Genomic DNA, 16,651 nt, shown 5'->3' with positions numbered 1-16,651 from the left:
GACAAGTCTCATTCTCATCCTATTGCATTGGGGATGAGCGAATACTGATACCATGTATCAGTATCAGCTAACCTTATTTCAAGGTATGGTACTCATGAGGGTAGCCGATACCTGAATCGGTTGCCCTCTTGTTGCCATTTTACGATCTATTTTTAAAAAAAATGTTTTAAAATATTTTAATTTATGTATCTAAAGTACTATCGCTGTGATTGGCCGGCAACCAGTTCTGGGTGTACCCCACCTACTGCCCGAAGCCAGCTGGGATAGGCTCTAGCGCCCCCCGCGACCCTTGTCAGGACATGCGGTTAAGAAAATGGATGGATGGAAAGTACTATCGATATCAGTACTTAGTGTCAGTATCAGTGACGAGTGATGTTTGATACCCCTTTTTTTCAGACCGATAATAAGTACTGATACCACTTGTGCTTTTGATACATAAAATTTCCAAATTAAAACAATAGATCATTTTAAAGAAATACCTATCTATTCCAATATAGTATTTTTTTCCCTAAAGTTGCATAAAATGAATAGCAGTTTTCTATTCTTCTAATTTCTCATTTGTAGTTCCTGATCGTAAATGGTATCGGCTGCCATCGTGAGTACAGATACCTTAAAAAAAGGCCAGATTTGGTACTCAAGAATTCAGTACTCATACTGGTATCGGTCTGAAAAAAAAAAAAGTGCTCTCCAACATCCCTATTAACAGCAATGAAATGTTGTCAATACTGTATATACCTTCCCGTTTCACTTAATTTATGTTTTGTCTCCCACCAGTTCAAAAGGATGCTGAACCGGGAGCTGAGCCACCTGTCTGAGATGAGTCGCTCAGGCAACCAAGTGTCCGAATACATCTCCAATACCTTCCTAGGTGAGTTCCTGCATATGACCACGAAGACATACACATGCTCTTGATGTTTCAGTGCAATATCATGTCCTTGAAGAGTGCCATGTGCAGAGGTTACACTAAGAATGTGCCATGTAGCAGAGGAACTAGCTGTTGTGCACCACCGCCTTCAAACCAGTCTGATCTGGTCAGGAGGAGACAGGAGACAGGTTCCCCTTGCTCTGATTGCAGTGCGATGTAGAGGGTGAATGGTTTCGGGGGCGGGGGGTGGGGGGGGGCATCTCGTCAGGAAGGTCTTTTCCCCGGGGAGATCAGGGCAGAGTGCGGGAAATGGAGAATGTTTTTGCACTTTTCAATGTGAGCCACGTGCACGTGCGTGTTTCAACAGTGCCCTCGGGTCCCGAAAGACGTTATTCATCACGGGGACAGCCGGTTTTCCGCCTCTCTTAAAAGCCTGCCACCATTTCACCTCTCACGCTGCCCCAAGGCTTTTCCTCCTTACATTCTGTTCAAACACAAGAAGACCTGATGTGAACGTATGACGAGGAAAAACAAAGGAGCAGCAGCCCGTTAAAAGAGAGCGAGACGCTCAGCTCATCCGGAAAACAGATTTGTTGTCATCTGCATTGCAGCTAGCAGCCGTCATGTGGAGCAGGAAATATTTACCTCATGTACTTTACTGCTGGCTTTCATTCGTCCCCTTTCTGCGGGCGCGTGTGGCTCTTGCAGCATGTGAGGACGACACACGGACCCTTGCACATGAGCAGGTTCCTTCTCTAAACAGTTCTCACTCGTAGTGTGACTGGCCTGGGAGTATTTGTTTATTTTCCAACGTCTCATTTGTAGCCCTCAACCCCCTTTTGTCATAGCCACACTCCCTTTTAATGCCACATGAAAAAATATGTCATTATACTGCCATTTCAGTGAAGGATTACTTGCTAATTAAATAGCTCACCGCCGCTTTTATGATTTCACACATGTGAGAGGTCAATAATCTGCCAGTGTGACTGCAATAGTAAACTGCGCCGCATATACAGTGCACTCATTTTCTCGTCCTCTTGTTTGCTCCACAGACAAACAGAACGAGCTGGAGCTTCCGTGTCCCGTTCCCAAGTCAAGAGAAAGAAAGCGGCGGCAAGGCCAGCAGCACCAGCAGCCGCAGCAGCAAGGTGGGATGATGAGTCCGATTGGCGGGGTGAGGAAGGTCAGCTACACGCCCTGCATCTCTGGAGGCACCAGCAATCGCTTTGGGGTCAAGACAGATCAGGAAGAACTACTGTCAAAGGTAATAGGTTCATCTATAAATGAGGAATGAAACAACAAAAGTGAATCTCTTGGCCTTACAATCCTCTTTGTACATCGTTGGCTTTAATTTAGGACCTGGAGGGGATCAATAAATGGGGGCTGAATATCTTCAGGATAGCAGAACACTCTCACAACCGGCCCCTCACGTGCATCATGTATGCCATCTTTCAGGTCAGTGTCTGTCCTGCCTTTTTTGACCTCATTATTAGAGATATGGAATATTATATCACACATTTTCAAGTGAATGTTTTTAAGGGCTTTTACACTACACAGGCAAGTCCAAATTTAGTGTTGCATTACTTTAGTGTCATAGCATATCCTGCTGCAACATATGGGCATATGGGAATACTTGCAGCCTAATAGAAGTAATCGAAGATAAAGAAAATAAAGGAGAAGTAAACTAAAGAAAAACAATAATAGTTGCAGTTGTAGCAGAGCGAATAAAGAATAAAGTTTGCGTGTGAGTACTGGTGCAACAATTAGTTGACTGACAGATAATGGATTATCAAATTAATCAATTAGATACCTTTTTATTTATTTAAAATGACCAAATTGAATCTCTTTTTTTTTCTTTTTTCTTTTTTCGTTTTTACATGTTTCGGACCAAACCAGTAGCTGAATCATGATTAATTTATGTTTGTGAATCTTCCACATTGTCAATTTGAAATAAAATCCAGTTTAAGGGATGGAAATCAAAACATGTTTTTCAATCCCATTCTGTAATTAATTGACAAAATAATCGACACGTTAATCGATTATTAAAATAATCGTTGGTTCCAGCCCTATCTGTGAGTAATAGCATCATGGCTAAGTTTGAATGTTGCTCCATGTGTGTTAAAGCACCAGTTGTAAATATCATATAATAATAAATGTTTTCGCATCGTCTTCTATTTCTGGACAGCAAGAGCGTAAGAACAGGCACTAAGAAATACTTTTAAAAGTATATTTTTGTTGCGTTTAAATGTGTGAGAAGGCTTTCATACGGTCAAGAATGCGCACTCGGATACAACTAAAGGCCAATTTATTTGATTGAATTGTATTGTAACTTTTGGTCTGCGTGTGCTCCACAGGAGCGAGACCTGATGAGGACGTTCAAGATTCCAACTGATACTTTTGTGACGTTCATGCTCACCCTGGAGAGCCGCTACCACTCTGACGTGGCTTACCACAATAGCCTGCATGCCGCCGACGTCGCCCAGTCCACTCATATCCTGTTGTCCACGCCAGCTTTGGATGTAAGTGTGTCATCGTCAAACACATGTTTACGTAAAAACCCGCGTATCCGTTCTTTTTGTAACGCATATTCAGTAGCTTACTTGGAATTGCACCGGCACTGTGACGGCTGTGCCCTCATTTTTAATGGTTTAATGAGCTGACTAGCATTGACGTCAAGCCGAATGAAATTGCATACCAGACGGTTAGCACAAAGAGGGATCGGCTCCAAACACATGACAATCCTGCTCAGCCAGTTAACTCATTTGTTTTACTGTCCTATGAAAATGCAGGCTGTCTTCACTGATCTGGAGGTCCTGGCAGCTATTTTTGCAGCTGCAATTCATGACGTGGATCACCCGGGAGTGTCCAATCAGTTCCTAATCAACACGAGTAAGTGCGCTTTTCAACGTGTCTGCGCAACTGCAAGCGTTTAGTATGCAGGTATTTTTGCACGCTTTATGGGGATCTGCCTAAAGGCAACAGTGTGGGTGTTTGGGGAGACATTGCAAGGTTGCTATGGTTACCTGCGCTCCATTTCATTTCCCTGTCATTGCTCCCTGGTCCCGCAGACTCTGAACTGGCTCTGATGTACAACGATGAGTCAGTGCTGGAGAACCACCACTTGGCTGTGGGCTTCAAACTGCTGCAGCAAGACAACTGCGACATCTTCCAAAACCTCAGCAAGAAACAGAGGCAGACACTCCGCAGGATGGTCATCGACATGGTGAGGAAGCGAGGCCGGTTCCGGGCTCAGCTTGCGACAGCAGCCGCTGACTTTTCCTTCATCCTGAAATGACGCCCGCTTCCTCTTCAGGTTTTGGCAACGGACATGTCCAAACACATGAGCCTGCTGGCAGACTTGAAAACAATGGTGGAGACCAAGAAGGTGACCAGCTCGGGAGTCCTCCTGCTGGACAACTACACAGACAGGATGCAGGTAACTAGCATGGTAGTATCACCTGGGACAAAGGCGGACACAAAGATCCAGACTCTTAACCTTAATCTTCATTTTTCCGCAGGTTCTTCGTAACATGGTCCACTGTGCGGACCTGAGCAATCCCACCAAGCCCCTGGATCTGTATCGGCAGTGGACTGACAGGATCATGGATGAGTTCTTCCATCAGGGAGATCGAGAGAGGGAGCGGGGTATGGAGATCAGCCCCATGTGTGACAAACACACGGCGTCAGTGGAGAGGACGCAGGTGGAGTTGACGCACTAAAACACAACATGAGATCAGCACAGGTGGAAAAAGTACTCGCCATTCACTGTCAGCCATTTTAGAGCATTTGGACATTTTTTAAGACCCACAATTATGTAAACACACACCAAATACGTATATCAAACCAAAGAATAGACTGTCTCCTTTCGCTAGGAAAAAAAGTTTGAAAGTAAGAGTTGTTTCCAAGTTTGAAATTCAGCAGCGTCAAACACTCCCTCACTTATCCCCGTTGAAAAAACACAATTGACAAATATACTTGTCAATATATGGAAACGTGGAATTGCCAATGTGGAGTTAACATTCGTTCAAACATATTTAAATACATTTAAATGTGTTTGAATGTATTTGCAAGTACGTTCAAATCTGCTTACAAATACATTTAAATTGCATCGACAAATACGGTCAAACATACTTGCAGGCTAAATGCTAAAAAGGTAGCATTTTACCGAAATGCTCATTTTTGTTAGTATTTGGCCTATTGTTTGAAAATTAAATAAACATTGTTTACTCATCTTTTTTACCATTGCGTCCGTGGTGCATGATTTGCCTTCATCATTTCCCCCCCGCATTATACCAGAAAAAAAAAGAAACGAAAATCATGGACTGCAGTCAATAAAGAATAAAATTATTAATCAAATAATAATAATAATATTACATTTTATTTGTATAGTGCTTTTCAAAAGACTCAAAGACACTTTACAAAAATAAAACTGGTAAAAACTAGAGTCAAAAGAAAAATATAAGCAAGACTTCGAAATATGTACAACTAAAAGAAACAATACATCATGTGAAATAAACTCAGAAGAAACAAGACAAAGGACAATAATAAGAGATTCAAAGCAGTTCTAAAAGGTGGGTTTTGAGGTAAGATCAACAATGTTTACCCAATTTTTCAACGTATTGATATAATGTTAGCCAAATGCTAAACAAGTCAATAACCCGTGGCATTATGAGGAAAAAATACATTTACCCTGCGAGTGCGTCGGAACGTATTTGCAAATAAATTTGAATATATTTTCCAGTCAAATATTTTTACTCCACATTGGCAGTTCCACTTACTTGCCCAGTTTTGGGCATTGACAAGTATACTGGCCAATTACGTTTTTTTGCAACGTATTTGCCAGTCAAAAATGTTTACGCCACATTGTTAGTTCCACACTTGCGGTGAATGAGTTTTAAAAAGACTTCTGTGCTTAAGTACAAACAAAAAAAGAAAAACTCTTTAAAGCTGCTCTCTGTAACAATTTGTCAAAAATAACCTCACAATAGCCTTTTTATTTGACCATTTATGACTGGAACATCTTTTAATGAGCAGATTAACACCTTAGCTGTTCACAATAGTTTTCAGTTTGGATTCGGGTTCGAATTTCCCGCCCTCTGTCTGCAGATGTGAAGCTGCCATTTGTGTACGTGAAGACAGGAGCGTGCAGTTTCATTTTTCGGCCACATGTGGCAGTAGCGATTCGAAATTCAATTCCCTGCATTTAGCAGCTTTAAAGGTAAAATATATATATATATCAATGTTAACTGTCAACATTGAGCCTATTTGGACAAAGAGTGCATTAAAGTACTTAGAAAAGCAAAAAAAAATCTGTCAGAAAAATACAACCAAAATACCAAATGAAGAATACAAAAAATGAAATAAAGCGCAGATCATTGGACACAGTAAGGGAGTATTATGACCTTTGTTACTTCCCACCTCTGGTGATCTGTAGTCCGAGCGAATTCCCGCGAGTCACGTTAAACTGACGCCGTCCTCCATCCCTTCCAGGTGGGCTTCATCGACTACATCGTGCATCCTCTGTGGGAGACGTGGGCCGACCTGGTCCACCCGGATGCCCAGGACATCCTGGACATGCTGGAGGACAATAGGAACTGGTACCAGAGCATGATCCCCCAGAGCCCCTCCCCTCCCTTCTATACCAGCGAAGTGGACGCGGGCCCGCACGGGGAGGTGGAGGGCGTTCCCGTCGCCAGCAAGTTTCAATTTGAGCTGACGCTGGACGAGCAGGAAAGCGAGACCGCCGCGATGGAGACGCTCCAAGGTGGAACCCCCGATCAGGGCGGGGTCGACGCGGCGACGCGCGACGTCTCACCAGCCGAGACATAGCCGGACCGAGCGCTGGTTTGGAAGGGATCCGTTTGATTGCAGTGGAGAAATCCTGCAAAGTTGGCTCTTTGGAGCTTCCTGGCTGAGAGGGCCTTGCCAAATGTGGGGCACCCCTGCCCGTGAGCCTGGGAAACCCAAGCCCGGATGGAAGGTGGGGGACTTGTGTGGAACTGCAGAAGCTTGGGAACGTGCTGGATGTCACAGACTAAGTTGTGTACTCGGACTGGTGGGGAATTCCCAACTTGCACTTGAGGACGTTTGTTAAATTTATTTACAAACTCAACGACTTTCTATTGCGTTTGGATGAAGTGTCCAATCGAGACTACTGGTCAGCAAGTTATTTGTAACCAAGCCGTTTTTTTTCTCTCTCTCTCTCTCTCTCTCTAACATGTCTTAAATATGAGTGTGTGCCTTTTTTGTTTTTGTTTTTTTACAACCATGTCCTTTTGTAAATGTTTTTGTTTTGTTTTTAATTTATTGAACACATTGATGTAGCTGTACGATGTGTACCGTTTTCTACAAAGATGACATGTTTGTCTCACGCAGTCTTCCTGATGTTCTGGCAATATTGTAAGCTCATTCTCACTGAAGCTTTCAGTGGCTGCACCTCCAAATCAAAATCACTTGGACTTCCCAGCACACTTTGCACTTTGTGGCCCAAAGTGATCCAAGAGGACAATGATGGTCAATATGTGAAACCAAAATCATGTCTTCACTGTGTGTATTTTTCACAATAATGTACCACATGAGCAATTAGTAACTCCTTTTATTTGTTTATTTTGTTTCAAATCCAAAGATCTTGTAATTAGCGCACTTTGATGGCTTCCCTGCCATGTTGTAAAAGCGTTGAAATGGACGTGAGGTGGAAGGATGACATCAAGCGGACAAAAGCCAACAATAAGTACAAATTTCTTGCACGCAAATCCCATAACTTTGTTTCAAGCTGCGCTATTAATGTCAGCTTTGAAATCCCTTTCCATGAGGTCAAGCACTTACGTTAGCCGCACACCTTCCAGTCCTGTGAATTCACTTCTCACCGTGACTCATTCTCAACGCTAACCGTCCGCAGACACACATGTGTGCGCATTTAACCACACGTACGTGATTTCATAATTGTACCTTGTAGTTTTTATTGCGGCACTTTGTCGACAGTTCTGCAGCTGGTTGCCGATCTGTCGACATTACCTTAAAGGTACCCACGTTGTTGAGTGCGAGCTTCATTATGAGGAGCAGCTGGCTGTCATGTCACGACATGAGGCGCTTTCTCCTGTGCGTGTGTGTGCGTGCGTTTAAAATGATCACAGAATTGCACAGAATCTCGTTGCACCCAGCCATGTTGTGCTGTTTGTAACAGTCTATTTATTATCTTTTCCTTGTACAGTATACTATTGATATTGGTTCAAAATTGTCACTGTATATTTGTTATTTATATGCACTACCACATGTCAAATCAGTTTGACTGAACTTGTCTGGTGGCTCTGTTTAATCGTGCTCAGCTATTTTCTCGTCACACCATGACCTGACATTACGCAGTTCCAATTTGAACTATTTGAAAAGTACTGTACTTTTTGGGTTTGAGCGAGAGATGTTTGGATCCACCTCAGTTGGGGTGCAAGAATGTGTTTGGCTTTAATTAATGGAAGCAATGAAGTTGAGGATAACGTGTACGGTGACGGGTCATTGTACAGCTCGGGATATTCTTTGAAATGTACCATCAGATTTATTTTTTCAGTGTTTTCTTCACAGTAATTATGGTAAAATGGTATACGTTGTGCTCAGCAAATGTTTTCTATCAGATTATTAAAATGGGCATGTACTACATTTGACTCACTCTGGTATTTTTTTATATGTATATTTTTTTTACATTATATATATATATTATATTTGTTTCTTTCTTTTTTTTAGATAATTTTACTCACTCAGTATTAGACACTTTTGAAGATAATTTCTAAACATTTGCAAAGACCAAGAACAGTGGTAGTTTTAACAGATTTTTTAACAATTTTTCTGGGTTTATTTAGCTCCACACTCTATACAGTTGACTTTTATTGACACTTTATAAATAGTTAACCATTTTACACTGGGCCAGAATTACTTCATTGATTTACTTTGATTAACTCTCTGCGGGGTTGGTTTACACAAAAAAATAAAAATAAACTCCGTCAATTAACTCCAACACTGAGCTCCATTTAAACCAGACAATGTCAAAAATAAACGTTGGGGGTTGAAATCAACTCTGAAACATTTAACACCAACATTTTAACACTCCAATTTTTGCTGTGTTGGAGTCTGCATGAGTCGCCCCTCACCTACTATATAAAAACATGAGCGCCTTCATTCACATTATCCGGCACTCGGGATTGGCGAGTACCGATACTAGGTATTGTATCAAGTCAATAATGGCTATATTTCATGGTATCGGGTACTCGTGGAGGCTGCTGCTACCTGCCACGATACTTAATTTTTTTTATTTTATTCTGACATTAAGTAAATCCTCATCAGCAATAGTTGGCGCTATACTGGGACATTTTGATACATAACCTACGTTAGAAAGAATGAAGGTCTTTGTTCACAATAGTTTGTCATTGTGTTAAATTGAATTACATTGTGTATTTTAAAAGCACTAAAAGTATCGGTAGTGAAAAAAGTATCACTGTGAAAAAACATGATATCAAACATCCCTAATCCAGCGCAATTGTGACATTCAGTTAGCTAGCAAACCTGCATCTTCCCATCGGACTTTAGAATGCCACGTTGTCAACCATAAGTGTGCGCACATCATGCAGCGACCCAGAAGTGCAAAGAAGGGGGATGTTTTTTTTTCTTCAAAAGCCCGACTTGGCAGGTAGCTGTGAGCACTTTGTGGCTGCGCGTGTAGCCACATTAGAGCGCCCCATTGTCATGCACACAGCATTCGAAAGTTTACTTTTTACCATTCTGAAGACTCATTTTTTATATTTGGCAGTTTTTTAGGTTGTTAAAATGTATGCCTGTTGTCAAAAGCACGTCTCTGTGGTGTGTCAAATTTAAAAGACATCCTGATTTTCAAGTTACAAGAACAATCAGCATTTACGTCATCGCTTTTTGCTCAGTCAGCAGGAAAAAGTAAAAAAAAATTGGTAAAAATTTTACTCCACAGGTGAAACTTGTGCAAATGTCGAGGAGAAAATGTGCTATTCTCTAAGCACTGACATATTGCATGTATCCCTTATGAGTTCAGTCCACTGGCCACAAACTCAATGCAATGTAAACAGGAAGAATAGAAGAGATAGTGATGCTATGTGCTTAGCCCTCAGGTCATTCACTCTCCCATAGCCTGGAGCACCTTGACCCAAACTGATAAGCACCTGAAATACACGATTCACATGCCGGGAAGGAAAAAGGAATTAGCATGAAAGCAGAGATGACGTCAAACAGCTTTTAGTTTCTGACTAAGTCAATAAGACACAAAGGGAAACACTTGATGTCATCTCAGCTGAGTATTATGTGGCTGTTGAAAGACAAGCATTCATACTAATATGGTTTTGCGTCAAAAAAATGTTGTGGAGAGATTGCTCAGTATCGAGCATTCATTCCAATATTTCCTGCAACGGTTTGTCATCACTCAATTATGACGCCATATTAGGGCCACGTATATATTTTTTCGTGGCAGATTTGCGAGAAAAAAACTGAGAAATTTACGAGAAATACAGGTAGCATATTTATAGTCTAATCATGTGAGGATTCGTTGGTGGTTAATGGGACACTGTTTATAAAATGAAAAGGCAGAATGGCGACGGATTCATTCTTAAATGAAACTTTACTCGTCATACACGGCAGCTAGAGCAGACAACACTTCCTGATCCCCTATCAGATGACTAAAACTATCCAATCAGATGCTAGCATACTTAAAATGCTAGTGAATGTCGGAGAGCAGCAGATTCGACACATCAACTTAGATACTTGTACAAAAAAATACCAAAATGTATGAATGTGTAAATAATAATTCTGGAAACATAAATGTACAAGTAAATATACAAATTAACTTAAATGCTTGATCGTCCGGGTGTGGACCTTCGCAAAGTCAGGCGTCTTTGTCGCTGGCCAGTGGCGTACACAACGCATAAAAGAGCGAATGCTTAACATCATATGGTTCATCTATGCTAAAGCATTTACTATCGCCTTATTTGGACACCCGACCCAAAAGTATTGGCACAAACAGTCGAGTAGTACGCTCACAAATCTGCCACTTTATAAAGTCGCAAATTTGCGAGAAAAAACGTTGATATTTGCGAGTTTTTTTTCACGGAATATTGTCCTTGCCCTCTAAAAAAATATATAACTATACATGGTCCTAATACGCCATTGTACTCAACGGATGTTCAGTCAATTGCCAGGGGGAAAAAACATTCTGAGCTTGTAAACTTGCTGTTATTGAAAAAAATATTTGACTTTCTCCTTTGCATCTCTTTAATGTAATAGAGAGTTATTATATATGCATGTATAGGAAATAATGTAACAAAAAACAATTTAAATCGTTTAAAAAATGTGAGTGCAGAAATCAAAGCAAATCGAACTGTTCCTTTTATATATATATATATATATATATATATATATATATATATATATATAAAGAGAGAGAGAGAGAGAGAGAGAGAGAGATACATCTATATAAAAAAATTTTTTTAATCTATTTATAGTTTTTTTAATTTTTTTCAGTTGAAGAATATTTTATCGAAAAAATAAAAATATATTTGTAAAAAAATATATTAAAGGTGCATTGTGCCATTTAAAGAGATAATGTTAAAGCTTTTTCTACATCATGCATGCTCCATCAATGCCCAGATGAGTACGAAGAGCCACGACTGTAACTTTGACTACACGTATTAGTGTTTATCTTCCCTTTATAGTAGAGTGTGCGGCCTGCACACTTCACAGTTTCTTTGGGGAGGGAAGGGGCGGAGTTTTTCTTACCTCATTTGAAGTCATGTACTCGCAGGCGCACCATGAACGAGCCTGACACAGATGCTGCAGTTACGCTTTGGGCCAAAGGTGGCAGTCGCGAGTAAAAAAGTGACAAGCTGGACAAAGATTTAATTTATTTTCTTTAATTTCTTTCTTTCCTTTAATTTCTACAAAAAAATTTTTTAGAAATGCACAGAGAGCCACAGGAGGAGTACTAAGAGCAGCGTTGCAGACTCCTGTCTTAGAAGGAAATAGCACATTTGCAGTGTTGATAAGTTTATTTAAATGAATGCAAAATGACAACAACAACAAAGTTTTACATCATACCCTTTCAAACTGAACCGTACTAAATCGAATCGTATCATAATCCCGCTGAGTCAGACCAAATCGAATCATTCCACTTTCAAATCAAACTGTCCTTGAATAGTTTTGGAAAGATGCCCACTCCTTGTATTTGTTGTTTACAGTATGCAAGGCTTAACATGAAACTTGAACAATCTTCCTGGACATTAACTCGTTCACTGCCATTGACGACTATAGACGTAAAAAAAAAATAATAATAATTTTAACTATTTCTATATGTATAACATTGTTTCCACTTTTGTTAACAAAAGTATGAAAACCTAGATTTTTTTTATTGTACATTTAGAACAGATATAAAATTTGTGATTAACTCATTCACTGCCATTGGCGGTTATAGACGTCAAAAATTAATTTGAGCTATTTCTATTAGTTTAACATTTTTTCCCACTTTTGTTAACAAGAGTATCAAAACCTAGATTTTTTTTATTGTACATTTAGAACAGATATAAAATGTGTGATTATCGTGAGTTAACTAATAAAGTCATGCGATTAATTAAGATTAAAATTTGTAATCGCCTGACGGCCCTAATCTTTTCTTTTCTTTTGAATCGCGTCAGCCGATTAAAATGTTTAATTGTAATTAATCGCATGACTTCAATAGTTAACTCATTATTAATCACAAATTGTATATCTGTTCTAAATGTACAATATTTTTTTCTGTGATTTCATACTCTTGTTAATAAAAGTGTTAAAAATGTTAAACTAAAGAAATAGTTCAAATGAATTTTTGACGTGTATAGCTGTCAATGGCAGTGAATGAGTTAATCATGAGTTAACTAGTGAAGCCATGCAATTAATTACAATTAAAAAAATGTAATCGCCTGACGGGATTTAAAATAAAATAAGAAAAGATTATTAAAAATTAGGGGCGTCAGGCGATTAAAATTTTTAATCGTAATTAATTGCATGACTTAAGTAGTTAACTCACAATTAATCACAAATGTTAAACCTGTTCTAAATATACAATAAAAAAATCTAGGTTTTCATACTTTTGTTAACAAAAGTGGGGGGGGGGGAGTTAAACTAATAGAAATAGTTCAAATAAATTTTTGACGTCTATAGCCGTCAATGGCAGTGAATGAGTTAAAAAAAAGAAAGAAAAATGAACGGCGGTGTGTCAGCAAATACAGGCGCAGTCATCTTTTTCCATGGACGTACTCCACTCTTCCATGGTAACAGTCAGGGAGTTTCTTTAATAAATGTCTAGCAGCAGTCAAGTGGTTTGTCACCGACTGACGTCACTCCACTAATCCAACTCTGGCAGCGCCGTCTGTGAACTGTCTGGTTTCGGGCTGGACCGGAGGTTCCTCACAGCCGCTCGGCTTCCTCCCTCACCGGCGTCACCGCTCTACCAACCAGTTCCCGAGAAGGCCCGCAGTATTTGGCTGAGGCAGGGAAGGAAGAGAACCACTTCCTGCAAAACAAATCTGCTCTTTCCGTATCCACATTACCAAAACAAACGTCTTCCTGAAGTTTTTACTCAGCAGCTGCTGTTTGTTTTCATTTGGATTGACAGTGAGTAGTGAAGTCAACTGGGCAGTCCAGGGGAACAAATTGAAGGGAATATTAGTGTGGGCGTTGCAGGGGAATTCTGTGGTAGCTTGGGCCTCAAGTGCGACGGGCAGTGATGAGTTCAGAGGGCCTCAGACAGAAAAGGAAGGAAAAAGGCTGAAATAGAAATGGTCCTGCGTTTCTCAGGAAAGTGATGGATTTGGAAAAGATAAGATGCAGCAATTTGCCAAACGAAGGAGTCTCTCTTGCTCTCCTGCTGATTTTGAAATGCAACATTCGGACAATAACAGGATGGGTGCTTCCCAGTAAATGTCATCAACCGTCAGGTTATCAAACATTGGTGGGAGTCGCTGAAATGCTGTTTGGTTTTTTAATCCAAGTGTTGTTTTGCTTTTACTTCAGGCAAACATCCAACATATAAATTAATGAAGTAATTAATTAATTACTCAAACGTATCTAAATTAATAAAGTAAACTAATAAACTTGAGTAACTTCTGAATTTCAAAAATGTACTGTATTTTTTTTTTTTTAATGAATGAACCGATTACAGTCTTGTTTTTATACAATTATATAATAACAATAAGACATCGCAACACGTGATAAAGTTCCGACATTTTCACAAATTCATGTACTGTATATCTAAGAATTAACACTATTTATATTTCAATATATTATTGTGTGAATGCAAAATGGCTGCCATATTCTGGCACTTCAGCTCACAGATCTTTCTGGTGTATTGCAACAACATAATAAGGCACTGTGGCATTAATGGTAAAGACGGCTCTTAGAAAAGAAAAAAAAACACTTAATGTCTTTGCATTAATTTTAATAGAAATGATTATCATTATTGTATTATATGTATTTTATTATTATCATTAAATATTATATTATTATATGTATTTTATTATTATTATTATATTATCATTTATTTTTATTATTTTATTATTCCATGATTTATTATAAATCATGAAACTTTGCTTGAGATACAACAGTAAAGACATTTTGGCATTAAAAGTTTAAAAAACTGTTACAACAATATAATTTTGTTTCAAGAAACAATTATTATCATGCTCACTCATATCAGTAAAATTGATTTTCAAAAGGAAATTCCGGGATGCATGTCCTTACTCTGAGTGAAGTACATGGAAGTGACTTATACGTACTGCATATCATTAAATGTGTGATCGGATTTACAAAAACGCTGTACAATTATATTACATTAATTTTGATCAGTGAGAACATAATATTAATAATAAAAGTGAAACATACTAAAAAGACAAAACAATGAACGACAAGAAGATGGTCAGTCTGTGCGTATATTCTTTGCTGTGTGTCAAATCACATTTCGCACGATGAATTTAAGGACATGGAACCGGGCTGACATTCGCACTGAGTGACCTCGAGGCTCTTCAGCCATCGTGCAGTCAGCTCAGGAATGGTTAGGACATAGAAGGGGAACATCCCTGTGGCATCAAACAACAGCATGATGTCATCTTACAGAGGAAACACAAACACGGCTTGGCTCTGCATCGCGATGATGATGATGATGATGATGATGATGATGACTGTGTCATGGCGGAGGAACAAATGCTGCAGGCAACGTTGATTCCCACAGACCCATTTCCACATCAATGAGGGGTTTTGTTAATGTCAGATTTCCACGTCCAAATCCCAGCAGTTCCTCAAGACGAAGATCGACAATAAACCTAATCACTTTTACCCCCCACTTTTTTTTTTGCTATACATCCATAATCATTCTGATTTGACTCACACACAGCGAGGGAAGGGGAAGAGCGTCTCTTTCGGCTCTCCCGTGTGTCAAAGTGAGCAAGTGCGTGGGAGGAGATGCTCAACATGCACCGCAGTGACAGTCTGTGGCGGAGGGGAAGACACTGCATGTGCCAGAAAAAACACACACGAGGCTTGCACAAACGACAACATCACACTTGGCTGCATCGAGAGGGGCAAGCGGGGCAAGTATAAGCACAAAAAGAGGAAAATCATCAAGTTGATCAATGATGTACAGTACAACATGATGTGTGTAACTAGACGTGCAATTCCTGGAGAAATTGCATGTGAATGCCAAAAGCTGAATGTGAACATTTGAATGCATGTGGAATGCTTTGGTATGAACAGTAATGTGAAATGACATTAACTTAATGGGATGTTAAAGCTGCTGAATGCAGAACATTGAATTTCAAATCACTACTGCTACCTGTGGCCCAAAAATGAAACTGCACGCTCCCTTCTTCAGGCGCACAATGAGCACATGATGTCACATCCCATTATGATGTCAGTTCCCATTATGAACAGCTAAGCTATTCGCCTACAAATTTAAAAAAAAATTCAGTCATAAATGGTAACATAAAAAGCCTGTTGTAAAGATATTTTGGCGCAAATTGTTACACAGAGCATCGGACAATGATTATTATCTCATTTACTGCCATTGATGGCTATAAATGTCAAAAATTAATTTGAACTATTTCTATTAGTTTAACTTTTTTTTCCCACTTTTGCTAACAAAAGTATGAAAACCTAGACTTTTTTTTATTGTACCTTTAAAACAGATATAATATCTCGATCAATTACAAAATAGAAAATTGAATCGCCTGATGAGATGATTATTAAAAATTAGTGGTGTCAGGCGATTAAAATTTTAATTGTAATTAATCGCATGACTTCACTAGTTAACTCACGATTAATCACACATTTGATATCTGTTCTAAATGTACAATAAAATAAATTCTAGGTTTTCATACTCTTGTTAACAAAAGTAGAAAAAAAAAGTTAAACTAATAGAAATAGTTCAAATGATTTTTTGACGTCAATGGCAGTGAATGAGTTAAATGAAATTGAATTTGTACTCAAATGTATTGGTGGCTGTTATTGTTATTGGAGTAGCAATACCTTCAAATAAGGCTGATATCGGCACCGAGACTGATTTTTAAAAATCATGATGCTGTAACTGTCTCGTAGGTTATCGAATATTCCTTAAGAAACACAGAAGAAGAAGAAGTGAAAGAAAAACAGTCTGTTCATTTATAATTTCCACAAAACAAAAGAGGTATTCCATCCGGTTGCTTTATTGAATCCATATTCCTTATGTTGGAATTATAATTGTGACAAATGTGTTATTGT

The 16,651-nt window shown here is 39.2% G+C and overlaps 1 protein-coding gene across 3 annotated transcripts in view; it reads left to right on the top strand.

Annotated features, from left to right (window-relative positions):
• Window positions 1–8,513, top strand: part of LOC144043295 (3',5'-cyclic-AMP phosphodiesterase 4B-like) — a 41,970-nt gene extending 33,457 nt beyond the window's left edge. For all 3 annotated transcript variants that reach the window (XM_077556750.1, XM_077556751.1, XM_077556752.1), the window contains 9 exons: window positions 775–868; window positions 1,918–2,129; window positions 2,222–2,320; window positions 3,220–3,384; window positions 3,655–3,754; window positions 3,934–4,088; window positions 4,179–4,301; window positions 4,384–4,566; window positions 6,356–8,513. In XM_077556750.1, the coding sequence (XP_077412876.1) occupies window positions 775–868; window positions 1,918–2,129; window positions 2,222–2,320; window positions 3,220–3,384; window positions 3,655–3,754; window positions 3,934–4,088; window positions 4,179–4,301; window positions 4,384–4,566; window positions 6,356–6,694 (1,470 nt within the window). In that variant the 3' untranslated portion in view covers window positions 6,695–8,513. The remainder of the gene's footprint in view (window positions 1–774; window positions 869–1,917; window positions 2,130–2,221; window positions 2,321–3,219; window positions 3,385–3,654; window positions 3,755–3,933; window positions 4,089–4,178; window positions 4,302–4,383; window positions 4,567–6,355) is intronic.
• Window positions 8,514–16,651: the final 8,138 nt, after the last annotated feature.

This window comes from Vanacampus margaritifer, chromosome 2 (assembly GCF_051991255.1).
Source record: "Vanacampus margaritifer isolate UIUO_Vmar chromosome 2, RoL_Vmar_1.0, whole genome shotgun sequence".
Lineage (NCBI taxonomy): Eukaryota > Metazoa > Chordata > Actinopteri > Syngnathiformes > Syngnathidae > Vanacampus > Vanacampus margaritifer.
The sequence above is the reverse complement of the archived record's forward strand: the minus strand, read 5'-3'. Positions and strand labels throughout refer to the sequence as shown.